The 27505-nt window shown below is 29.6% G+C and overlaps 6 protein-coding genes across 6 annotated transcripts in view; 4 read left to right on the forward strand and 2 right to left on the reverse strand.

Annotated features, from left to right (window-relative positions):
* Nucleotides 1–27505, reverse strand: part of LOC113401560 (pseudouridine-5'-phosphatase-like) — a 159434-nt gene that overhangs the window by 77623 nt on the left and 54306 nt on the right. The gene's annotated exons all lie outside the window — the stretch shown is intronic.
* LOC113401601 (cysteine-rich hydrophobic domain-containing protein 2) lies at nt 671–4189 on the reverse strand. The gene is made up of 3 exons (XM_026641576.2): nt 3933–4189; nt 2078–2288; nt 671–1871 (listed from the first exon to the last, which is right to left on the reverse strand). The coding sequence occupies exons 1-3, from the start codon at nt 4049–4051 to the stop codon at nt 1704–1706; spliced, it is 498 nt and encodes a 165-aa protein (XP_026497361.1). The 5' UTR covers nt 4052–4189; the 3' UTR covers nt 671–1703.
* Nucleotides 6300–7160, forward strand: LOC113401597 (larval cuticle protein A2B-like). The gene is made up of 3 exons (XM_026641572.2): nt 6300–6377; nt 6621–6837; nt 6919–7160. Exons 1-3 carry the CDS (start codon nt 6372–6374, stop codon nt 7110–7112), a joined length of 417 nt encoding a protein of 138 aa, XP_026497357.2. The 5' UTR covers nt 6300–6371; the 3' UTR covers nt 7113–7160.
* On the forward strand, nt 13382–14110 carry LOC113401595 (uncharacterized). The gene is made up of 2 exons (XM_026641570.2): nt 13382–13506; nt 13585–14110. Exons 1-2 carry the CDS (start codon nt 13498–13500, stop codon nt 14089–14091), a joined length of 516 nt encoding a protein of 171 aa, XP_026497355.2. The 5' UTR covers nt 13382–13497; the 3' UTR covers nt 14092–14110.
* LOC113401700 (larval cuticle protein A3A-like) lies at nt 17452–20986 on the forward strand. The gene is made up of 2 exons (XM_064218138.1): nt 17452–17463; nt 20438–20986. Exons 1-2 carry the CDS (start codon nt 17452–17454, stop codon nt 20984–20986), a joined length of 561 nt encoding a protein of 186 aa, XP_064074208.1.
* Nucleotides 26028–27417, forward strand: LOC113401681 (larval cuticle protein A2B-like). Its single transcript, XM_026641689.2, has 2 exons — nt 26028–26185; nt 26744–27417. Exons 1-2 carry the CDS (start codon nt 26174–26176, stop codon nt 27332–27334), a joined length of 603 nt encoding a protein of 200 aa, XP_026497474.2. The 5' UTR covers nt 26028–26173; the 3' UTR covers nt 27335–27417.

A 27505-nucleotide genomic window follows, 5' to 3' on the forward strand; every position in this document is an offset into this window, starting at 1 on the left:
GTACAAACCCACCTTCTATCATAGTTCCTTATCGTATATTGTCATTTGATCGGAGATGAATCCATTGAATATTTAGTCGTTCCACCGTTATATATATATCCAAATTAATGTTGGATTCTTTTGAAATATGGAATAGTCTATTAATAACAGTCATGTTTTCTTGTACAGGCATCAATTTTAGCAGAGCTGTTACCTATTCCCTTAAATGTCAAATGGGCGCGTTTCGAATTTTCTTGGTGATAATTTATATTTTTTAACCAAACTAACTTTATTATAATGGCAGTTACCTGCCTTGAGTAATTGGTACTACTCCTATAATTTTGTCTGTTATGGGTATGTTGAAGCATAAAAAACGTCAAAGATAAAATGCATATAAAATATTTAACATATTACTTTTATATATTTACATAATATTACTATTAAAAACTATAACATTCAATATGGCAGTTTTAACTATTTTATCCTTTTAAATCTAGTACAGTTCATTCTACTTTCAAAATACTTTACTTACATATTAAATACCTCTTTTGTTTGTGTTAAATATAGTATGCATGAATCCAATGAAATCTTCCACTATTATTCAAAGTACAAGGACAACTTTTAAATATTGCGAACATACTTAATAATCAAAGTTCTTATGAGTTAGTACGATTGTAATAAAACAAGTATATCATCACATAGTGAGATTTATTATTTGAACAAAAATAATCTATATTATAGGTACTTAAAATATTTACATTAGCTTACATTACAACTTAATGTCAATATACCCTGTTCGCTTTTCAACCGTTGTTTAATAAAACATTTCGGTGGCAAGACAACATCCCAAAATTGTGATACATATGACGTTTTTAAAGTTTTTTCAAATACAGAGATTACATTATTTTATACAAAAACCTCCACAACTTGTTGAAAAGAGAAAAGAGGGCAAATACGTCTAACATATCTATTATAAACAATTACTTGTCTAATAACACAGTCCCGAAATATCCCCTAATTGATTTTGTGAAACAAATCCCTCCATATATCTCTAGATCAATTTTTCCTACCTTATGGACATCCATGTCTACTTACATTCAGGTACATAAAATACACAACTATTACTTTTGTGTTTTCTGTTGTTAAATAAAATATTGTTCGTGAAAATTCGGATTTGAAAAAAAAATGTTAATTTTTTTCTATAGGTACATAAATTCTTTGAATGACTTTCATATCATAGGATTTAAGTAAATTTATTAAATTCGATACATAACGTAATCAATATATACGATTGCTCTAACATAAGCCATCAGATAATTGAATATCTGAAGCAATGTTTGTTTGTGCGAAAGTATTAGCTTCAATTGCAAATTGGGATAAAGTGTGTGTGATTTTTCTAGCCTCATATGCTTAATATAGCAGGTCTTATAACCTTATATTTTATTTGTTTCTGAGAAACCTTAAAGTTATATTACACATTAAGATAACATGGCTTTTGAAAGCAACTGAAGCTTGCAAATTTAATAATGTGACATCTATACACAAAAAGCATATAACCACTTATTAGATGATAATATTATTTACACTATACAGCATGTTACTGGAAAGCACTGTATATATTCATATCGCTCGGGATGATATTTGAATACATAATCATCAAGTGTTGAGAGTCATATTTTTTCATCATAAGGCTTATATTTACAAGCTGTGTAGCCATTGGTAGTTTAATCCGGCCTGTATATTGGAATTTTGGGTATAAATTCTATTAGAAGCACATATTCCATCATAGAGGATGAGTCGCAATGTTGCTTCGTGAGACGCCAGCGGAGACCCAGTTTATTGTACAGACGACTATTCTCCCATTCCAGAAGTTTGTTCAGTGAATGTTGCGTCTAAACACAAAAAAGATTTTATATTTTATTGTAATTTGATCAAAGCAGATAAAAGGTAAAGATGATTTTAAATTCAACTAATAATTCTATTACTTATTACAATTCATCATTTTATAAGTTCTCATAATATATAAAATTATATTGTTAATAATGAATTATTCTTCAAAGAAATGTGTTTTTAATTTTGATAAGTAGTTTTTACTCACCCGTTTACTTAGACAAATTACAGGCCAAAGAGAGCATCCTAGTGTACAGCAGCAACACACACAGCCACAGAAAAGCCACTTGACATTTACAGGTAATGTTTTCTTCAGTACACTATTTATACGGGCTACTGTCGCCTGGTACTCTTCCGGTGCTACACGTGACTGCAGCCCAGAAGGAAATTCCCCGTTGAATCGGTTGCTCAAGCCAAACCTGAAATTGAAAACAATTTTCACTAGAGTTTAAAAGTAACAATATGGTCTACTTTCAGATTTTATAAAGTATATCTGTATATAAGGACAATGTCTTACTATCCTTGGCTTTTATCCTGTTTAAATAGAAAATATTATGTATGTCCTTGGCTGTTTACTTATAATGGCTATTTTAATAAACAATAAGTTATAAGAGACTCTGATAAGGTGTGATTAAGTACTTTGTTCAAAGTTATATTATTGTTGAACAAATAATATACCATGACTCAATACAGTAATTTATAATGTAGTTAAAATTGCTTACAAATTTGTCTGTATTTTCCATATTTTTCAATTATACCATTTTGATGAATGATAGTAAAAGGAAAATAATGTAATAATAATATTAAACTAAACCATTATAAGACTGCTACCTTAAATCTATAAATTTACAGTTTATACCCACTGTCACTGTAGATGATGTAAGGATTATAAAAATATCTCATAGAACCAAATCTTTAAAAGTTTAAAATTGAAAAATTATTGTGGAACAGAGAGAATCATGCACAAAGATAAATCCTGAAAACAATACACTCATCATTTAAACAGTTGTGTATTAAAAAAGAAATAACAGAATGCCAACAATTGTTATCACTTTATATATATAACAAATCAATGCCTAATTTGTAGTAAACAAATAATTTAATGTAACTATAAGATTAACTATATTCTTATAAAATAAACAAGTCTTGGAATGGTAAACATGAAGAAATAATAAATTATATAATAATTACAATTAATTGCATAAATTGAACATATATATCATGATATTTATATATAGGTAGGATTTAAAATAGGTTTTCCTTTTAAATAAAGTGTATTATTGTTAAAACAATAAGCTTTGTGAACTAATTTAAAAAATACTTTTATAATATATTTAATAATACATTTGAGAATAATAATACATTTTAAATTAAATTATAAAGTAATAATAATTTATACTGAGCTTATTATATTCATTTTAGTTGTCATTTTAAATTTTTTTGCAGCTTTATCACAGTCGCAGGCCATGATCTAATTTGTTAGTCTTTATAAAAATAAATTTGTAATGATAATTATTTGTTTTTTTTTTTTTTGATGAAATTAATCATTAAGAATATGTTTACACATTACTTTAATGATCTTTAGTTTTGTATGTACTTCTTGTTTACAAAATATTAAGATATATGATGTAAAGATGCAAAGGTCAAATGTCATTCAGATGGCTACTATTTAAATGATATATAAAAAACGACATTTCAAATTCTTGTTTAGTGTTAACTTTCACTATGTTTTTTGTTTAATTAATAGGTGAAAAAACCCACTTTTACTATTCACCTGCTTGGTTTAAGTAAATATTTATATTTCTTTGCAAATGCTATTTGTGACAACATTGATAAAAATATTAATTAAATGCTATTACTCTCTTTCAATAAGCACAATTAAAATTTGGCGTCTGGTCAATGTCCTCGTCCAAAAAGTGTTCAATGAAACAATCTTATAACAAAGAACCAAAAATAGAATTATAATCTAGCTGAAATGTTAGTATTTAATAATATTAGTTGTGTATAAGGTAAATAGTCCTGTATTGAAGTGGAAGGTAAACAGCTGATAAAATGAAACCTACACTGTCATGTTACCAGCTCCTCGGACGACGATAGGGTCAGGCACTAATGTCACATGAGTCTCTTCTATATTTTCCTCGGGCTCTGTCTCATCTGGATATATAGCATCAAAGTCTGCCATTTTTAAAAAACACTTACTCAACACCCTTTAAACCTTTTTTGTTTATTACACATAACAAAGAACAGTGTTTGCTAGGATATTGCATTCATTACAAAAAGAAATACGAAATGACGTTTTCATAAATACAAAATAGACGTGTTGCCAGGATATATTTTATTATGAAGTACTGTACATAAATTAATAAAAATTCAGCTAACATTATTTTTATGTATACTTATTTTTTTGAGAAATATTTTTATTTTATAAATATTATAATATATTTGTAATCCAAAACATTGTACCTAAGTTCACCGATAGATGGCACTTAATTTAATTATAATATTTATCCAAAAATGTACATCTGATAATTATATTTTTAATCATGACCACAATATTTAAAGATTTTAGTACGAATTTATACTATTCATACGTATTATTTCAGACTGAATTGAAAAAACCTACAATTTTTTTTTTATATTGGATTCGTATAAGAAATTCATACTACTTTTAATTTTATAATAAGTTCTGTTTATTAGTATTATGAAGTTTAGTATCTGAATTGCTATCACTATTTAGTCTATAGGTGTTGCTTGACTATTTACTCGCTACATCTATATTAATTATTGTGACAGAGTTACTACTTTTTAATGATTTGATATATTCCTAACGCTATCCTTCAATTTATAAATCAGTTTGTGATATATGATACGAACTGCAACTAATAAAAATAAAAATTAACATGATTTTTATTGTTTTTAAATTATTTTATAGCAACTTACGTAAAAGTTTGATTTTGTGTATACCGTTATTATAACCTTTTGAGTTTTATTGTAAAATGTTATTATTAATATTATTGTATTTTATTATATTTTGAACATATTTTCCAAACTGCAACAACATAAATGCAAAATGTTATTAATGAATCAGGTCATATAAGGGCAGGGCATTATGAATTATCTAATGTGCAACACGACCAACCACACACGCACTTGATAACTCGCAGCTGTGACCCAAAAACTTAGTTGTTTTGTAGTGTCTTGTAATTATAACATAATGTTTTGAATATAGTTTATTTACTATTTTTCTACATAGAGCAATTTATTTAATGATATGATCACGTCAAAATAATTAGAATTATGGAAAAAAAGATTATAAGTAATAGGTACGGTAACACCTGTGAATATCCTACGACTAGACTATGACCACGCGTTTTGAAGAGATGATTTTAAATCCTTAATTAAAATTTACGCATTCTAAACACTTGATTCAGAACCGAATATTAAACTTAATATTTTTTGCGCCATCTGTATTATTATAAGAAACAATTAAATTAAAGTGACTAGGTATTAAAAAAGATATTTAATTAAGAAAAAAGTTTGTTTTTTATAAATTTCGTTTAAACATAATGGATACAGTGAATTTTACTATTAAAAATATTTTAATCGAAATAGATAGATTTTCCGTATTGTTTTAAAATAAGCAAATTATGATAAATTGCTGTTAATAAATTGTCAGGCGACGAAGTCTTGACTTAAATATATTGTGAACTGCATTGTTATGGTTATTTTAATATATATATAGATTCAATAGTAATGTGATGGCTGATTCCTTATGCAATAATACAGATTTATATGTTATGAAAAGGAACTTTAACTACTGCGAAATATATAAAAATAAGTAGCTGTCCCATTTTCGCACGGGATTTACGCCAGGACAGTTATCGTAACAATGAGATATCAATAATTATATTGCAGTATAAATACAAAACTTTTTAACTAAATTGACAAAATAATTAAACTACATGAAGGAAACATCTAATTATTATTTAAATAAGCTCTTAAAAGCACTTTTGAATATTCATGTTACTGCATTAAATTGATTGTAGAGCAACCACCGACTTGGGATGTAGATTCCCTTTTCACAAATGAAACAGGTATAGTCAACTAACTCATAATTATAAAAGGTTCCTATGATAATGATGAATACCAGAAGTTTTAACTTTATAACCATGATATTAATAATTTATTTTCAAACTAATAAATGATATCATCAAATAAATTCAGTTGAATATCTGAATTCCTTTCATGTTTTGTTTCCATTTTATGAGTAACCTAGATATTTTCATTTACATATATAAGTAGGTTAGCCTATGTGTTTGAAATTGTGTTTTAATACATTGTTTGAAAGGTGTGTTAATAATGCAAGCAATAATATTCAATGTAGGTTTATAATACGCCCTTTTCTAAGCCAATTATGATACAACAGTACTAGTATATAAGGAGTAGGTCCAACCCTTGGCAGTCACAGGCTTTTAGTTTGTACGCGCCCACTGAACTCCAAGATGAAGGTATTACGTTACATGATTTTAATATTGTATATAAATTTAATGTAAATATAAATTATCAGCATAATTTATTAAGTAAGAATGCTTGTATATTTTGCATTTTTGTTAAAATCCGTGTCGTTATCGTTTATTTTTATATGATTTTAAGACCAATGTGGTTCTTAATATAAATGTTGTTGTTTTTTGTGTTCCAAGAAATCGTATTTAATAAAGCTTCTTTAAATGTCTTAATTATCTTATATGCAGGTTCTTATTTTAGTGGCATTAGTATCTAGCGCGTACGCTGGTCTTCTAGCGCCCTCGTCAATAGGCTACGTTAGACCGTACGGATTGGCTGCCCCTCTAGCAGTTGCACGGCCAGCATTAGCTCCGTATGCTGTGGCTAAGGTGGCTGCACCGATTGAGGATTATGACCCTAATCCTCAGTATTCCTACGCGTATGACATACAGGATGCTCTGACTGGTATGATTGTGTATAAAATAATTATTTAATAATAATCATTATATGGAAGGTAGTTTTTTTTAATTATTTTTTTGTAATTAGGTGATTCGAAAAGTCAGCATGAAACACGTTCCGGTGACGTGGTCCAAGGTTTTTATTCCCTCGTCGATCCTGATGGCACCCGTCGTATTGTCGAGTACACCGCTGACCCCCACAATGGTTTCAACGCGGTTGTTCACAAGCAACCCCTTGGGGGAGTGGTAAAAGGCGTGGCACCTCTTGCTGCTATTCACTAATTGCGTTACTAGGACAGATTTAACATCATTACTCTCATTACTAAAATGATTTTATTTATAAACTAAATTGTTAATTTGTTTTTTAAGAAGTAATCGTTAATATAATAACGAAAAATGTGTTTCGAAAAATTTGTTTTTTTGAGTTCACATTACATATGTTTTAATCTGTCTTTTAGCACGATACCTACGACGTGACCTGAATCTATTTATATGTTGATGAATAAAGTTAGTGTTAAATGTATGTTAAAAACTAGGGTAATAAATAAAAGGAATCCAAATCGGCTTATTTATTTTCGATCTTAATAAGGAAATTATTCAAGCTTTTGCTCAAATCAATTGAAGGAAAGATTACTTAAAATAAAACAATCCTTTTTATAATAAAACGAATTTCCAAAAAAAATTTTTAATTTTTTTCTTGTACCACAAAATTGATTACCTGAAATTAATTTATCATCAAATATGTGTTGAGCTCAAAGTACCATTGTAACGACTAAATATCGATGATACTAGTCAAGATATTATTGAAAATTTTTTCTTTCTAATTTTCTTTAATTTCTTTAAGCTGTAATTTTAAATTAACCTTTATTTATTTTATAAAATCATTTTAAATAAAACTATTTGGACCCGTGCAAGTACATTACAACATACAATTACATTGATGATCTTGAACTAGAGTGAGTAATAATGGCATATCAAATGTGTGTCAGTCCCAACCGGCTTTTATACATCATACGCATACACATTACACACGAGTTAAGAACTTTATGCTTATTCACATTGTTAAATATGACGCCAAAGTCGCCATTTTTAAATAGTCAATTTTTTTTTTCTATACGAATTTGAGGTTGACTTATTACGAATATATCTAAAACAATGCTTTTTAAATTTTTTTTATTCTTTAATTCGAGTTTTATTTGTACTAATAATTATCACAGTTCTGCTTTTAATTTTTTGATAATTCCAAGTAAAATTTTTATATAATATTAGTGCTCACTGAACTTGATGTAGTTAATTTTGGTTGCCTAGTAAATTGTGATCTAACTAGCCATGTTCCGTGCAATGACCCCATCGAAAATATTAATGAGGAACCCATCCAATTTTATTAAATACTTATAGTTTTTTGATAACCTATAATTCCAATTGTATTTCTTTTACGCTACACTCTCTTTGCAACTCAACTCCAATTTCACCTTCTTATGTGATTAGTTTTTAAAATACTGTAAGAAAAGACTTGTACTCTTAAACGTATGCCTAAACATCGATTTTCATATTTCTAACAAACATTCATCCTAAGTTTCACCCACACAGGTGATGCATTTTCAAAATAAATTTCAACTTATTTACATAAGCCTAAAGACCGATTTCCATATTTTTGATAACAGAACTGAGGAATTTCCAAACAAACTTTCATTCCTCATTTAACCCCCTTTAGAAATTAATTTTGAAAAATCCTCATTTTGTGCTTGCCTATGTTCTGTAAGGAAATCCTGTGCAAAATTTCATCCTGTTAGACCCACCGGCTTAAGCTGTTCGTTGTAGGCCAGTATATCAAGATTTAGATATGTATAATATATTTTATATTACATTCTTACTTTCAAACTGTTTTAAATGTAAAATAAAACAAAAATAACCACCTTTAAGAGATCGGATGACGAGAAAAGGAGATGATTTTTGATAAGCAAGAAATAAGGAGTAATAATAATTTAATATTCAGTAGTAAGAGTAAATCATGTTTCCATTTTTTTCGGCCGTATTGAATTTAGTAGATTTGATATAGAGCACTTGCTATTGATTATTTATTAAGTCTTATTTAGAGTAATAATTTATTGTTCAAATTATTTTACCTTGAGACAATAAATATACATAAGTATATGTAATTACAGGTAGCTTTATCTATTTCTCAACATTACGTTGCTTCCAGACAAGTCACACTAAAACAATAATATACTCATTTTCATACAGTTAATTCTCGATGAGACTTAAACAACCTTAGTCTTTGATGGTCTGTGAAATACTACGAAACCATAAGTCAAACCATATGTATACGAACGACTAAAGTAAGGCTCTTTAAACTTTCCATGAATTAAACAGAGAACGCGTTGATGTCTATTACATGCAAGAGTAAAATATCCTAATATGGCTGCTATTATTACAAATCATATTTGTGGTACTCTTTATTTTTGATTGATTTGATTTGAATGTTGTATTTAAAGTTAAATATTTAATAATTATGTATAAGAATTTACGTCACCGCATAAAAGATAAGTCAAATGATGTAAGAAAAGTAGGGATGCGTATTTGCGTATTTAATTAATTAATTTTAATACTAATTTGTAACATATGTTTGATTCGTGACAGCATAAAATAATAGTAATATGACTTTAATATTATTAAATGAACCTGGTGATTAGCTATTTATAGTTTATGTTTTTTTGAAAGCATGCATGTAGTTTAAATAACATGCACCATAGACTTGTAAATCGTGCTTCGGATGATATCATGACTTATTTGAGCCAAGATATAATGTTAAGCAATCGCTCAACACTATAATTATGTTTTGTTATGCATTAGATAACAAGCACAAAAAAAGTTATTTTAAGATATATTTCCCATTCATTCCTCCTTTCCCCATTTCTGTTGACCTAGAATCATGAAATTTGGCGAGAAGCAATATCTTGTAGAAAGATAATTAATTATTTCTAACGAACAAATTACAGGAAAATCTATGAAAACTCTAAATATTAAATAAACTAGTAAATCTTTCAGTATTGTGTGGTGCTTGGGAATTCTTAGTGCTCGAATCTGACTCGCAGTTGCCCGGTTTTATTTTTTATTACTTATGTTTATGGTATTAGTAGTGTTAATGACATATCATGTCTTATGATATATTAGTTCGTGGTAACGCTGGTAAATAGTAACAGGTATTGAATCTCGCTTCATTTTACAAAAGAGGGTTGTTCGGTCTATTAATACCTAATCTTATTATATTTGTCTCTTTTAGAATTAGTTTCTTTAATAAAATACAACATATATTTTTATTTTTTTATGCTTAAATGAAGTATATTTTGATTTGATTTCAATCCTTGCAATATTGTAGTTGTAGTGATTATTAGAATTTAATCCCATAATCTTACGTTGTTTACTTTATTATATCGTATGTATACAAATACGATGGCAATTTTGGGTCAAACTTGACTTTTGAATTTTAATTTCTTAGCAACATTAAACTTTAAGGCTATATATAAGCTGCAAATGAGACGAGAAACGTTTCCATGGTCATTGAATTGAAGTTGGTGCGCAATGAAATAGGTTAATTTACTTAAAAGTTTACCACGGTCAAATGAATAATGTATACATTTTTATTGTAAGGCTTTTACAATTTTGCCGTTATAACAATGAATACCATAATTTGTGTTGATCAAATATTTAGTTTTTAGTATGGCTGATCAGTTAAAGTCCCATCAACTTGTTACATTAAAAAATATTTTTTAATTTTAATTTTTTTTTAAATTATATAAAACGTCACAAAAGTGTCAATTCGCTAAAATCCGTGCCGTTAACCCATTTCCCACTTCCCATATATCGGTATTGCTTGCCCAATACATCATTTTGGCATTTTCTTTAAATTTAAATAATAAAATGAATTATATTTATTTTATAATTTAAATTCAAAGAAAATTATATTTATTTTAGTATTTAAATTCAAAGAAAATGCCAAATTATATTTATTTTATCAATGTAGTGAAATAATTATTAAAATTAGATTTTATTATCTAATTCGTTTGTTGTATTTGTTGGAAGTCATTTTGCATCGTTTCAGATTAATTTATTAGCTGTCATCAAATAAAGGGTTAGTATTTGTTTGAAAATGTCGGAAATTTATTATGACAGATCTATTTCGCCTCATAATTGGCTTTTATTAAATTATATTATTTTCTTGATTTAAATTTGGATATAATTCCTATTTAATTTAGGGTATTTTTGGTAGTGATTCTGGCCACACTTCTTAAACCTTTCAAAGTTTCAAGAACTTTCGATTTCGTTCTTTTTACATTTTTACATCTTCAGTTTAACACCGAATTCAAAGTTCAAATTCGATATACTGAATATATCGGTGAGTTACCTTAATAGTTGAGTTTCTTAATTTGTGATTGATTATTAATTCAGTGCTTTAACAGCATATATCTTTTCAGAATATATTTATAATGGAGTTTTGAAGTTTGATAAAACTTTATACAACATATATCTACCCACCTTAAAAAATTGTAAGTCTTTAATTCCTGTTTTTGCTTAAACGCGTTGGTTTGCAATTCAGAAAGTCGTAATCATGTTTAATTTGTGATTTACAGTGATTTTTGACCCACTGGAATGCATCTCCGGAGTTGAAATCGTAATTTAAAGTAAGCAGGCCTTTGAACCTCGAAAAAGGTAAATTACTGCTTACATCCCTCGTTAAAGGTATTTATCTCTTGGTTATTTACTTGATTATTGAACTTGTATATTTCGTATTGCAGGAGGTAATTTTTTTACCCACCACATGGATTTGAAATATTAAGTGTGGACGGCTGCAGTTTCCTGGATGAGTGTGTCCAGATAGCTGCTGGTGCAACTTCAAGGATGGCATGCCTGTTCCTTTAGATATAAACAATATCCATGTGTAGCTGGAAATTTGATGATGTACCCACTTTAATTTTTTATACCAACTTAGTTACACCGGCCTGGCGAACGGTGTACTAAATAATTAAATGGACAACCTTTGAATCGTCAGTGGCGCCTAAATTTTATTATTCAATAAGATGCATTGCAATGCATTTAATTTTCAAACATTCCTTTTATCCCAAGTGACCCACGCTGAGTCTAGCTGGCATATTTTTTAAATATCTATAGTACAAAAGCTGTAACTAAATTAAGTAACTAAACTTATTGTAAGATTTATAAATTTTGGTTTTTACAATTAAATAATTATATAACAATACTGTTTTCTTCAAATCCATACCCACAGTCAAAAGGTAACAAACTATTCAGGATATAGTATTGGAAAAGAAAGTAACATCTTAGATGGTAACAATTACGATATAGCATATATACCTAGTCTTCATGTACAAATTAAAAAAAATACTACGTGGAAGAATTACTCTCCCAAAATACGCTGTCAAAGTTTTATTTTGTAAATTGAAATATATTGATTAAATGTAGCCATGAAATTGTAACTGTTCTATGCCTCGATATAAATTATTTGTAGAGCGAATTCTATCCGCAAAGTGGGAATTGGAGCCAAAGTGTTGTAACTTACGCCTCTTTCACCGCATAGAATAATAAACCATTTTATTTATTACGAATATTGATTATAAAATTTTGTGTAATAATATGTAATATTTATTATGTATATAAACTCTGAGTATTAGAGCTGAGTATTGCTGCTAGAACAAACTGAATACTCACTACAAAACATGATCATCAGGATCGTTTAGACGGATGTGAGACAGTGAAATATTTGTGTGGCACCAAACATTATACATTTGCTCCCTTTACTTACTTTTGTCGCGAGTGAAAAAAATAGTGACCAGCAATGTAAGCAGCATATGTACGTATACATATGTGTACATAAATACACTATAAAATATATACTCTGGTTTTGTCAATTTAAATTTTTAAATTAATAATGTTTTCAAGGGAATGATCTGCCAATATTAATTGTGTAAACCATTTTACTGAACCGTTTGTAGTAAAGGTTGGGTAATTTATACAGGCGAAAATATAATAAAAATGTTATGTACATTGTCGTTCTATATTAAGTAAAGTCCTTTAACGTGCTCTATGTGACCCTGTTATGTCACTTTCAAATTTAAACACCGACTAGCGAATTTATGTAATAAACATAATTGTTGAATACAACTTATTCTTATGGTAATATATATTTTGTCTGAAATAAACGCAAACCAAAAAGTTTTAACAAATTGACTGTGCTATATTTAGGATTCACACATGAATAGCGAATCGATAATTAATAACCATAGATAGATGGACAATCGGGAATTTTTGTTCTTAATTGATCATTTATGAAAACTCACTTTTCTATTTGTGCGATTACAATTAAACTATTTTTTCTTTATCGGACAATTGTACATTATTTAACGTTATAATAAATATCTTAACAGCTTAGAATAACGAATAAAACGAAAGCCTAATCTATACAGGTATCGCATTTAAAAAACAATAAAAAAATATATAATGTTCATGCTCTATTTGCATATGCGTTTGGATACTCTGTGACTAGATCTGCAATACGGAACATGCTAGTGAACGCCACGCTTCTATAAATACGACCAATGTCGCGATTTTGTTAGCTATTACTTCGAATCCTTTTATCGAGACCATTTGCAACATGCTTCAGGTAATTATTTAATTAAATTGTCAGATATATTATATTTTAGTTCAGTAATTATAAGGTATATTATTTTATATTTTACAGGTCCTGGTATATTTTTTTGTAATAAATGGAATTTTGAGCATAATAGTTACTGACCCTCCACCAACGAGCACAGAGTACAACTACTGGTACGACATAGTTGATCCCTCTACCGGTGACGCCAAAAGTCTTCACGAAATTAGACAAGGTGACGTTGTTAAAGGTTCGTATTCCGTTTTAGATCCTGATGGAACAAAACGGATTGTTGACTACACCGCTGATTCTAAAAGCGGATTTAAAGCGATTGTTCGTAATGAACCCTTTACTTCGAACCAACTGCAGAACAAGCGGCATATGAATTATATTCCAAATAATGTACATAATTTTGGTGGGAATGGTTATATATATCCTGTTCCGTATTTAAAAAAAATGGTATCTCCAAAATATTCATTGAACCGTTTTGTTCAAAATGATCAAACGACTTATTTTAATCCTGGCAATGGTACGTCACCTGAACGTCTCAACTTTAACCAGGGAGAATATTTTATGCCAAATTATATGCATAATTAAGCTTACTATGAATTTATATAAACTATTGTAAACTTTATTGAGCTCTAATATATTATTGTGATATTAGTTAAATAAATGAAATATGAAATATAATAAATGTGTCATGGTTATTTTACTGGTGTTTTATTTTGAAAACGGAAAATATATATGCTTTTATAAAACACTAACTTTTGACACTATATTTGTCTAAAAATATTGTTTAATGCATTGTAGTGGTTTTACAGTTTTCAATCAATATTATATATATTTACAGTGACATTGATCACTTTAATAGAATCTTGTATATGATATAAAATTTTATTTAAATTTGCCGATTCATAAGTTTAAATAATTTGTTTAAAATATAGTAATAAAAAAGTATATTATTCAATAAGATTTATTACCTATATAGATGTTAAAATTGTTGACTTTCAGGCAGGATATATCATTAAAACATACTACATTCCGAACCGGTGGTAGCTTTACTCAATATAGTTTTGTAAAATGATGTTTCAAAATTGAAATAGTGAAGTGGAGTAGCGAATAAAGTATATTTTGATTTTGATTTTGAATTAACTGTGAGCATTAGTAATACATATTTCACTATGTGGGTGGACAATTAAATAAAGTGACCTATAAAATATTTATTACTATTAGTAAATAAATACTAATAATACTCAATTGACAAAGAAAATTAAATGACATTATATGCTATGTTAAACATGAGGTAACCTAAGGCTAATAAAATAATTGAATAAAAACTGGATTATTTAAAGTGAAGAGGTAAATAATAAATAAAATTGTAACTCATTACAATTATAAAATTAATATTTGTAATCGTCTTGTATTTGTATTTTGTACAATATTATTTTAATCCGTGCAAATAATTACAAGAAACATTACAGTGGTGCAATGGGACACAGCACGAACCAATAACCGCAGCCACAGCGCTTTGGCACGCCTTGATGTAGCCATATATATTCAATATGGTTTGTCTCGGGGTAACACACGCAACCCACGAGCCGCTTGCAGAATGCACTTGGTATGAGGTTAGGGCATTCCCAGGTACCTAGACCTGAAAGGGTATCATTGAAAGTATTAGTTTAATAGAACTACGCAATTAATATTTTTTTTTAATCTGAAAAATGGATCCCATCTTAAGTGTCATGATTGAAAAAGTAAAAATTAAATAAAATGAATCTCATCAAAATTAACGTCTGTATTCTAAATAAACTATTATAATTACGTTATGATTATTATAATTATTTTGAGGCAGATTTTATATCTATCTAGATTTGAATCTCACAGGCAGCTCATATATAAAATATGGTGTATACGCTATGTTCATAGGTCCTATTACTTTTAATCATTATTAATTGGATTTATGTAAAAGAATAACAGATGTAAGCGATAATTATTGAATAGTTTATTTTACGTTTAATTTATATGACTGTAAAATGTGCTTATAATGTAATATGGACGGTACATGTCAGATGAAGGGTAAGGAATACGTCTGGGAAGGTTTTTGTGAGCTCCTAGAGCCTGCGGGTACATCCAAGAAAGCATTTGAATGTTTGATATGTATATCAATAATTAGCATGTACGCTTGCGGAGATGTATTTCAAGAACCTCTTTTCACTTATACACTAGGAACCCCTAATAAATATTATTTATTTTAGATTTTTTTCAATGTATGCAGTATTATTTATTAATTATCAGTTAAAATGACTCTGTTTTGCGGTTCGCCGGATGTGTACACAATATCACTTGAATAAAGTATAAAATTTTAAAACATCCAAATGTTTACATCACATATAATGTTAAAATTGACATATTTATTTTATTATACCTTTCTTGATACTCAGCATACGGAATGGGTCACAGTCGCCAGCAAGATGAGCTAAGAGTTCTCTTTTTTCAATTCCAGTTAGTTGGTCTAAAGTATCGTGAAAAGCTCCATACATCCTGCTTCCATTGTGCCGCATAAATTTTATGGACCGCAACAAAAACATCATATCTATATATAAAGACATATAAATGAGCATTAAAGAAATGATAAAATACAATACATCAAATAAAAATAATAATAAATTTACTGGCACAAAAAACAAATATCACAAAAATGAGATTACAAATTAAATATATCTTTATATATTAATTAAATATTATTATTAGCTAAGTACTTTATTTACATGGGGTGTAACTATACAGACAATATACCTAATCATATAAAGATTTTCATCGCTATCTTATTTAAATAAAACCGCATATTGAAAAATGGGGGCTCTATCATGTTAATATATTATTTGAATCGTCATTTACATAAACATAATTTATCAGTATAGATCACTCACGAAGCAAACCCCATCACATTAAAAAAATAGCAAACAATTTTCATTTTACAATTTTTATTCAGTCGTCTCACGCACACTAAAACATCTTGTAAGCACAATCGTCACTCACTAATAAGAACGCAATACACGCCCATAATTTAAAGTGGAGGGGCGCGTCTTCTTTAGCAAATAGATCTATAGATCATCATATATATACACACGGCTCCGCATCATTTAATTATTTTAAATGCTATATTTTGAAATTTAAATAGATATCAATTAATAATATACGATTTATGAGATGCTAGAACTTATAAAAGTGCTACAATATTGTGGTAATCTTTTAGTTAATGGTGTTTTATTACGAGCAATAATATTTATTGACTTACTATTCATAATTATTCAAATAACATAAATTGTTTAATTATGATTAACGAATTTGTTAGCAGTTATTTGACAGGTAATATACTTTGACATAATATATATATTTTTAAATAATAAAAACACAATGGTATGATTCATTTTAAAAACAAGATTTTATTAAAAAATGTTTTAATAAAATCTTGATTATTATATTGAGTCGTATTAACGTTTTAAATTATTTTTTAATGTTTGTTTAGCGAGTAAAGAAATGAGATTATTTGTATATGAACATTGCAGATCTAATTAAATAATTATAATCAAAACGATATGTTTATCAAAAAATAAAACTATGAAGCGTAAAAATACATTAAGACAAAATTCAAAGAAAACTGGTTTCCATTGAAATGCAAGTGATCTTTACGCTTCATATCAATCATAGCCTACTGATCTTATTCTCAGATTACTCGAACAAATATTGATGTCCTTAGACGTGGTAAACACAAACCGCGCGACGTACATTTTGTATGTAACCGCATTATATTTCATGTGTCAACACAATGGTACCTACCATATATATTGCATCGCCCGCGGCAACCAGAAGGCGTATAAAAAATCCTAAAGATTTTGTTTGATTACATTCGAATTGAGGACTCCTCATTGTGAAGTCACATCCATCCACTACAAAATGGCTTTCAAGGTATAATACTAAAAAAGTAGCTTATTTGAGAAATGCGAAGTAATACCCCCTTAGTGGAAGATTATCTAGAAACGTTGAAATATATATCTAATTATTTTTAATCAGTATCCCAAAAATAAAGTTTCATGTTTCTAACCTAAAAAATTACGGACTTTCATACATACTTTCATCCCTTATTTCACCCCCTTAGGAGTAGAATATGCAGACACGCTTAAATATTTATGTACTCATTTTTAATCAGTATCCTAAAAATAAAGAATTATGATTTCGACTTAAAAAAATATGGACTTCCATACAAACGTTCAACCCCTATTTCACCCCTTTAGGGGTAGAATTTCCATTATTCCCTCCTTAGTGGGTGTCATGATATGTTAGTGTACAGCCTAAAATATAAGTTTTATGCTTCTAGTTCTAAAAATAACAATACTTTCTATAACTTACGACCATTCATCTCCCTTTTCAACCCTTTACCGCACTTTTTTCAAAATAAAAAGTAGCCTATGTCTTTTCTCAGGCTCTAGACTATTTGTGTACCAAATTTCATTTAAATCGGTCCAATAGTTTTGGCGTGAAAGCGAGACAGACAGACAGACAGACAGACTTACTTTCGCATTTGTAATATTAAGTATGGATTTATGGCAATAAATTTTTGAAACGAATTCACTGTTTTTCTTATTATTTTTATATAGAAACCCGACAACATGAAAACCTGACTTACAAAGTCATCAAGATATAGTAGTAAAGTAAAATGTATAAGACAATTATTTTATGTAATGATGTAATGACAAAACTATTTTAAATCAAAATAATAACAATCATAAAATATTTATAAAAGAATAGAGAATATTATTCATTGAAATAATGTTCTATCACAATACTTGGCTTAGTAATATCCATAACATTTTAAAAATGAATATTATAAATATATCTCTGCACATACCATTACCTAGACTTCAAGATTTTTAGCTAAGTTAACCTATGATAACGCGCCTACTCTTTTTCTCAATCCCTACGCACAGAGTACGCACTTTTATAACGATGGACATTAAATAACAATGTTACCAATTCCGTGTTGAATTTTTTGTAGAACTACTTTGATACTATTATACATGATACATATAGCTTCTGAGAAAGTTAAAAATATTTGATTATAAAAGGAAACATAATAATCGAACGATCATAAAATAATAAATTAAAAAAATAAAATATTTATTTAGAAAAACAATTTAATTTTCATTTAAATATTTAATTAACTCGAGAAAGTGATAATAATCATTGTAATGACACAAAGAGGAAAGCTTATAACACTTAGTTTCCGACTTTGCAAATTTATTACATTCTTCCTGGGACACGGTATTCGTTTCTATAATAAGAGATCACAGTTATTTTTACTAGGCCTATTTTAAATTTAAAGTTAATGTCAAAAAACATTGTTAAATATGGCATATTAATCGTCTATAAAATATTATATTAAAGATAAAAAAGCATGGACTTTAGTATTTACTAATTTCTAGGCACGGCATATATGTAAAATTTAAATGTACTTTACTGACATAGTCTGTAATTAAAATGGTGGATAAAAGTAACTTCTGAGTTTTTCACCGGTTCTTCTACTTTCCGAAGCTAAAAGTTGCTTCACCTTTTATTCAACACTAACATAACGATTCAAAAGTGCTTGTAGGAGCTTACTTAAATGAATAATATGTATTTTGATTTTTATAAATTCACAAATAAAATTTCAGAGTACGTTAATTACTTACTTTTAAGAGTTCCTTCATTATCGTGTTACTAGGCATTTTAAAAATATTATTTGAAAAAAATAAAAGAATAAATCATAGAAAACAATTGAAGTAAAGCAACTTTCCCGATGACTCGAACTCCGCGGCAACAAGAACTAAATTATAGCCATCTTCACCAAGCCGTTCAACACGAAATTAATGGTACATGCGATGTTACAAATTTATTTTTAATTCTCGTGTATGTATACCATATTTGTCAATGTTTCTATCAAAACCACGATATTTTTGGATATACCTAAGATCGTTGTAAATATAATGTGACGCTACAAAGTTTTTCACAAAAACGATTCAAAAGAAGTTTCGAGATTACAAATAGCCTAAAAATCTAGTTTATGGTGCTATGAAAATAAATATACTATAGGAGCTGTATCAATGTTCATTCATTTTCTGATTTATGAACTGGGTATGATACTAAGTCAAGCCTCCGATGATAATTAAAAATACCATTAGAGTTTTTAATCGAAAGCAATTCGCAAAATAATGTGATATATTTTACTGTGATATCTCCGTTATACATACATATATAACTAGGTAACATTGTAAAAAATATTTTAACTTAAATGCTCTCTGTTATATATGTTACACTATGATTAGTTAGAAAGTAAAGAATTAGAATTAGTAAGTCGATTATCACGATTCAACCAATATACCATTGTTATAATACCTGTATAAAAATTGCATCTAACAATTATGTCAAATGGATAATGAAATAAAAGAATATTTATGTATATAAAATATATTTAAGACCTGTGTATATGTCACTAATTCTTACGTATATTAAAAAAGTAAAAAATAATAACAGGAATAAGTTTTTTAAATTACTAAAATTAATGAAGTTGAGATCATTAAAGTTATGAAGAAAATTAAAAACAGACTATGACTAAAGTGTGACATTTACATCCGGTAGTCCTTGTACTATATCAAGTTATACAATTGGACTATTGATTTGGAATATGTCATCGACCGCTGTTTTATAGCGAGTAGGATATGCCTAGTAGTTTAGCCTCGTGGCACCGCTTACAGTATATAAACAGTAGGTTCACTTCTTTAAATCATCACATTTAATTTTTCGCTTTACAAGACAACTCCTAAAATGGCTTTTAAGATGTGAAATTAAATAGTTAATTTGAATTATTAGAAAAAAATATTAAAATTAATAAATATTTTTTCTACAGTTTGTTGCCTGCTTAGTGGCCGCCGTCAGCGCTGGTATAATTCCAGCTGCTTCTGTCACCTACGCTGCGCCAACGTATCACACCGCTCCCGTGGCATACTCTACGGCCCCTATTACTAAGTTTGCCTACAGCAGCCCAGTAGCCTATCCTGTAGCAAAACTTGCCGCTGAGGAATACGACGCTCACCCTCAATACAGTTTTGCTTACGATGTACAAGACGGACTCACTGGAGACTCTAAGAGCCAGCACGAAACCCGTGACGGCGATGTCGTCCAAGGCTCGTACTCCGTTGTTGATCCCGATGGTACGAAGCGTATCGTGGACTACACAGCTGACCCCCACAATGGGTTTAACGCGGTTGTGCGCAAAGAGGCTCTCAGTGTGAAGGTAGCAGCTCCAATCGTAGCTAAAGTCGCCACACCCGTTGCCTACGCTGCTCCCGTCGCTAAGCTCGCCTCTGTCGTACACACCGCCCCCGTTACCGACGCAGCCGCCCCCGTTGTACATGCCGCACCTGTGGCTTACTCTGCTCCTTTCTACCAACACTAAATTTAACTTAAAAAACATGAATATATTTATATATAATTATAGGAAAATGTATTTTCATTCACTGTATTCATAAGTAAAATATAGAAACAGATTTGTGTCTATCTGTAGTGATCTATATTCTGTGTATATTACTTTACCCCTATGATATGCACTGAAAATAATTTAAAAAAATAGGTAGCCGAACAGACAGATCGAAATATATAACAATGTAATATATCTAGTATAATGTAATCTGATCTTAAATTTTATTTTCAGTCTGCTTCTATTTGAAAGCCTTATTTATTCACACGAAGCATATTTAATAAGCCGAGACGTTTAAAAGGTCATCAAAGTATAAATTATATTACATTGGCAGACTGGCAAGTAGGCCAGAAGTTGATGGTGGAAGAAATTAAGCATCCCTCACATTGCCATGTGCCACTAAACTTGGCAATTAAGATGGTATGTCCCATTTGCATGTAGTTGAACTGACACACTTATCCTCCAAACCGGGACACTACAATACTAAGTATTGCTGTTTGTTGGTAGAATTGAATATCACGAGTACACTGGCTGTACGCCAGCAGTCTTTCATTATATGATAGTTTTTTAATTTAATCTCTATAAGATTCAAATATATATTATATATGACGACGACTGCGAGAGATCAGTTTTGTATTGGGATTATAACAAATTAGCTGAGGCATGTCCTTCCCTGGGACTCAGACTATCTCAATACCAAATTTTAACTAAATCGGTTTAACGGATTAAGCGAGGCGAGAAGAGGTAACTGACAGAGTTACTTTCGCATTTATAAAATTGTATACGAACGCATTTCTTATAAATATCGACCCAGTTTTATATAAACATGTTTTTTTTAAATAATTAAATTAGTAGGTTTTTCCTATTATAAATCCACTTAAATTGTACCAATGAACTTATAATATGACTTGGTGGTAGTGCTTTGTGCAAGCCCGTCTAGGTAGGTACCACCCACTCATTAGATATTCTACCGCAAAACAACAGTACTCAGTATTGTTGTATTCTGGTTTGAAATGTGAGTGAGCCAGTGTAAGTATAGGCACAAGGGTCATAACATCTTAGTTCCCAAGGTTGGTGGTGCATTGGCGATGTAAGGAATGGTTAATACATCTTACAGCGCCATTGTGTATGTGTATGTGCAATGGTGACCACTTACCATCAGGTGGCCCATATAATCGTCCGCCAACCTACACCATAAAAAAATCGATTGTATAGTCACTGTGAATGACAGTCAAAGTGTAAAAAGGTTTAATTACATAACATAACATAACATAATCAGCCTGTAAATTTCCCACTGCTGGGCTAAGGCCTCCTCTCCCGTTGAGGAGAAGGTATGGAGCATATACCACGCTGCTCCAATGCGAGTTGGTGGAATACACATGTGGCAGAATTTCGTTGAAATTAGACACATGTAGGTTTCCTCACGATGTTTTCCTTCACCACCGAGCACGAGATGAATTATAAACACAAATTAAGCACATGAAAACTCAGTGGTGCCCGCCTGGGAACCCGAAATCATCGGTTAAGATGCACGCGTTCTAACCACTGGGCCATCTCGGCTCTTTTAAAAAGGTTTTATTATTAAAAAAATATTGTTTACTATTTTTAAATACATTATTATTAATAAATGTAATAATATATATATGTAATACACATATATTATTAATAGTGCGGTGCAAAAATTAACGACTTTAAAGTAAAATGAAATGAAAATGATCGCCTCCAGGCCATTTCAAATATAAAAAAAATACCATAGTAACGCGAATTTATTTGGTGATTTTTTTCACTAGTTCTTTTTTGAATCTTTCCGACCCCGGTGGTAGAAGTTTGACAATCAATAAGAAATTATGATTCTTCTGTGTCGAATAAAGACGTTAGAATTTCAGATTCTTAAAACATTTAGGTAGACACAGTACAGTAAATATTTTATTTAATAATATTTATAATACAACAGGTAAAGGATACAATTTAGTTGCAAAGTGATCGAGATAGAGGCAAAAGTTGTAAATAGCCTTGTGAAAGACTGCACAAGTGACCTTATGCCTAGGCCCGACTATCTGTTTAAAATGTTTTGTAGGATTAGTTACTTTGTTAATTATATGATATTCTGTAGTTGTGTAGAAATAATGTGTTCTAATATTATAAGTTTTTTTTTGTTTGTATTTATGGAGTAATCCCCGCAACTAATGATCTATTTAATTTTTTTTTACTGGAAGGAAGCTACATTATTCCTGAGTGTTGTAGGGTATAAATAATATTCATATAATTCTTTATTAACATAATGCACTCGCGCAAAGTCAGGACGGGTCGCTATTATTATTATACATGTCGTATTTAATTGCTTTTAGCGTTTTCCTTCTATGTGTATGTATATGTTATCATTTAAAATTTGGCGTCTTCGTGATATCGAACGTGTCAAATTGTCAATGTTTACCTTTATGTTTATCTTACATAGAGTCGAGATCGGTAATTTTTGGTATTTGGGAATGAACAGTTAATTCCTTTATCTGGTAAATTTGTAAAATTTGTATTTATGAAAAATACATTTTAACTAAAAATTAAATTTTATGCGTATGCGATTCGGTATAAATTATATCAAATGTCAAGCAATAGTGCGGTTGAGTGGAAAACAGAAATGTGACCTGGCGCTACGAAACATTGATACCTGAATAATTCAGTTTTGTCTTACGTAGCAATAGACATTACCGTATCATTAACAAAGGTTATGGACTCAGGTAAAGAAATAGTGACCTATGTATCATGTGCCAACCAACAAATATATACTTAAAGTTTTTACATATACTAGTACTGCCTCTCTGTCCACGGTTTGACCTGCAGAAGTTAAAGCTTAAAAATAATTAAAATACAACTTAATTAAACTACCAAATCTTAATTTTTTATATTGGTACCAATTTTGAGTTTATAAATTTGGTATAATATGAATTACTTTATTATGACGCTTAATATTGAATTTTAAAATATATTCAACTTCCTTGTAAAAAATGAACTGTAAATAATATGCTAAATGTGCAATTTCTTAACTATAAATCGTATATCAATAAAATTTAGTCATAATATGTTACTTAAGGTATCTTCTCAAAAAAGTTAACCCAACAGATGTGATAATTTGGTACATATGAATAAATTTTTACCTGACGCCTGCCAAAACGTGCCTGTTTTATTTTGTAGATTCCATGTTTAATATTTTAAACGTGCAAAGAGATTTAAATATTTTTCAAATCCTTTTAACTATAAATATTATTAAAACAAGCTACATAATTTTTACCGCTTAAGTTAAAAAAAAAAACTGTTTTCTCGAAACTCACAATAAATTACCAAATCAAATTACAGACAGATATTTTTTTTTTATTTAAGTCTGTTTAATTCCTTAGTGTTAATAAAAACAGTGTTTTTTTTTATTTATTTTTTACTATAATTTTAAATAAGGACCTCTCGACGAGTAGGCCTAATCCATATAACTCCACTTTCCTGTCTTAGGCTATTCTCATCCAGTCATTATTTCCAAATTTTATAAGTTCGTCTTCCCATTTAATTCAAGTTGTGCTGCGGTTCTTGAGAACAATACGATATCATTTACGAAACGTAGGTTGCTAATGTGACTTCCTTTAATATTTATATCTTTTTTGACGAATTAAGTTGTTTCATGATGTCTTGTAAAACAGTTACATATAATCAACAGAATAATCGGATAAAACTATCAAATCAAGTAATTGTTATTTATATTTAGACCAACAGACTTACTTCCAAAGCACTCGTTGATTAACATAAGAACTAAAATCATACAATGAAGTGGAGTATTACGTAACATTGCCAAAAATGTACCTTGTAAACTAAAGTATTCCATATACAACACATTCATTAAATCCTGATTGGTGTACGTGTTACAAATATGGGGTCTAAAAATTTACCAAAATACGCAAAGAATACAAAATAATAAAATTAAAACTTCATTTCATTACAATTACCTAACACCGACCGAACAATTATACAAAAATATACAATATTTAATCTAATCTAACAAATATATACATGTTATACATATATGTTATTTGAATATAATTATATTGGTATAACTATGAAATACACATACATAAATGATATGCCAGCAATAGTCTGCTAAATATAATATTAGAATTAAAAACGATGTACAGGTTCCACTGGCTAGAGTATCGCAACACGACGCCATTTAAGGGAATCTGCATGTACAATACTAGTAATGTTAAAAATTCTTCAAGTGTATCAATTTTCAAAAAAAATTGAGAGAATTTATATCTAATAACAATCTTAAGCAATCTTTCTTATTTTATATTCAGTAAAAGAGATCGATGATTACGTAGTAAGTAGTTCGAACGCCAAACTGTAAGTAATTATTTTTATTTAACTCTTAATTAATCAAGTTTATTTTTAAGAAACAATGTAATATTTTTTTTGTGATATAAAGTATCCCTAAACCGAACCTTCTAAACCGCTAATCCTACAGGCTCAATTTTTTCCAGGTTCCTTTTCGCATCTGCTTTAAATATGTAAGTTCAACTAATTGTAACTTCATTGTCAGCTTAAAATATTCGAAAATGAGTTTATAATTGGCAAAACAATCTTTCATACTCATATTAGAGGTATGTTTGAAAGCAATTATATTTTCTGCAATACAGTCGAAATTAATTATAAGATTAATGAAAAAATCATGTTGTACGACTTTGACGCGATCATCGTACTCGTAAAAGGCAATTTTATTAGAGTTATGTTAGGTGAGTTTTGGTAAGTTTAACATATGTACATAGTTAAATGTCTCAAACAGTTTTGCTTATAATGCTGAAATGCTCTTCGTAAGTTAATTAATATAGGTATATTTTATAAGAGCAATAATGTTCTTATTTTAAATCAAAATGTAGGTTATATCCTTATCAGACAGCAGTAGTTTCGTTAAATTTCATAACATTTGGCCTAAAGTCAAGAACGCTGAATTTTCCGCCATTGACAAATTACAACTCATTTCCAATTGCGTGCACATCCATAGTGATGCGCCGACATAATACTAAGCGTGAACTTGGCCCGGTGTCACAACTCATACCAGTATATATACCTCGGCAGATTCTTCAGGAGCATAGTCACACTTGGCTTCACCACCAACTCATCTAAACAACAATGGCCTTTAAGGTAATACAAACTATTTTTACGAAAATAACAATAAAATACTATTTTATAAATTTTATACAATATAAAAAAGCTGCCAAGAAGAAATATTATTATTACAAATGGTATTGTTTTATAATCGAAATATGATTATTAATACTAATTTCTCAATTTATGGACTTCATAGAAAAATAAATATTATTGGATTATATTAAATTTTAGTTATAATCGTATATTGATATACGGATCTGTAAAAGTTTTTCAAAGCATATCCGGTCATAAAAAATTCGAAGAACTGTCATATCTCAGTAACGCTTGCAATATTTGGAAACCACTAACGCTTAAACTAATTGAGATTCAAATCGCAACTCAAACCCGTCCTTGACAGACTCTATCCTCGGCCTATTAGTAATTTCTTCGTGCTCGGTTTACGTAATAACTCTAGTGTCATTCTCATAAAACGGTGTTACTATTTCAAGTACAATACTTGAATGTTAGTACACATGAATATGACCGTCATTTATCTAATGACAATTTCAACTTATGAATTTTAAGTAAATGTTTTTATCTTTATTTTTGCAGATCGTTATCTTCTCTTGCTTCTTGGCGCTTGCCCAAGCTAGCGTTGCACCTGTAGCTGTAGCTGCTCCCCTTACAGCGGCTCCTGTAGTGGCAGCACCAGCAGTCGCAGCCAGATTGGAAGAATTCGATCCTCTTCCGCAATATCGATTTGGATACAATGTAGCTGACGCACTCACCGGTGATTACAAAAGCCAGCAAGAACAACGTGATGGTGATTTAGTGCAAGGATCATATTCACTCGTAGACCCCGATGGTACGCGCCGTACTGTAGATTATTCCGCTGATTCTGTTAATGGATTCAATGCAGTCGTGCGAAAGGAACCACTAGTTGCTGCACCGGCAGTAGTTGCTGAACCAGCGGTTGTACCCGCCCGCATTTCTGCTGCTCCATATGCCGCAGCTCCCATCGTTGCTGCCCCAGTGGCTAAATACACTGCCGCATACACAGCTCCTTTGGCATATGCATCATACACAGCTCCAGTTGCAAAACTAGCATACTCCGCACCTTTTGGCTATGCAGCGCCCGTAGCAAGATTTGCATATTCTTCCCCAGTTGCTAGGCTGACAGCAGCTCCAGTTGTAGCTGTCTAATTTATTCAGATTTACACCTAAAATTGTCTGATTTCTCTCTCTTTTATATGGCCAATAAACTTTTTTATTTGTGACATTTAATTATATGTTACCTTTTATTTTAAAAACCTACCGAACACAATATTTAAAAAATGTTCTCAATAAAAAAAAAAGTTTTTTATTTAGTACTTC

This window comes from Vanessa tameamea, chromosome 20, assembly GCF_037043105.1.
Source record: "Vanessa tameamea isolate UH-Manoa-2023 chromosome 20, ilVanTame1 primary haplotype, whole genome shotgun sequence".
Classification (NCBI taxonomy): domain Eukaryota; kingdom Metazoa; phylum Arthropoda; class Insecta; order Lepidoptera; family Nymphalidae; genus Vanessa; species Vanessa tameamea.

Excerpts from the sequence above, each read along its gene's own strand:
- LOC113401597 (XM_026641572.2), top strand. Across the intron at positions 6,838-6,918 it reads CATACAGGATGCTCTGACTG|GTGATTCGAAAAGTCAGCAT; the intron begins GTATGATTGTGT and ends TTTTGTAATTAG.
- LOC113401601 (XM_026641576.2), bottom strand. The coding sequence starts at position 4,051 with ATGGCAGACTTTGATGCTATATATCCAGATGAGACAGAGCCCGAGGAA. Across the intron at positions 2,289-3,932 it reads GGAGCTGGTAACATGACAGT|GTTTGGCTTGAGCAACCGAT; the intron begins GTAGGTTTCATT and ends TTTCAATTTCAG. Across the intron at positions 1,872-2,077 it reads TAATTTGTCTAAGTAAACGG|ACGCAACATTCACTGAACAA; the intron begins GTGAGTAAAAAC and ends TTTTGTGTTTAG.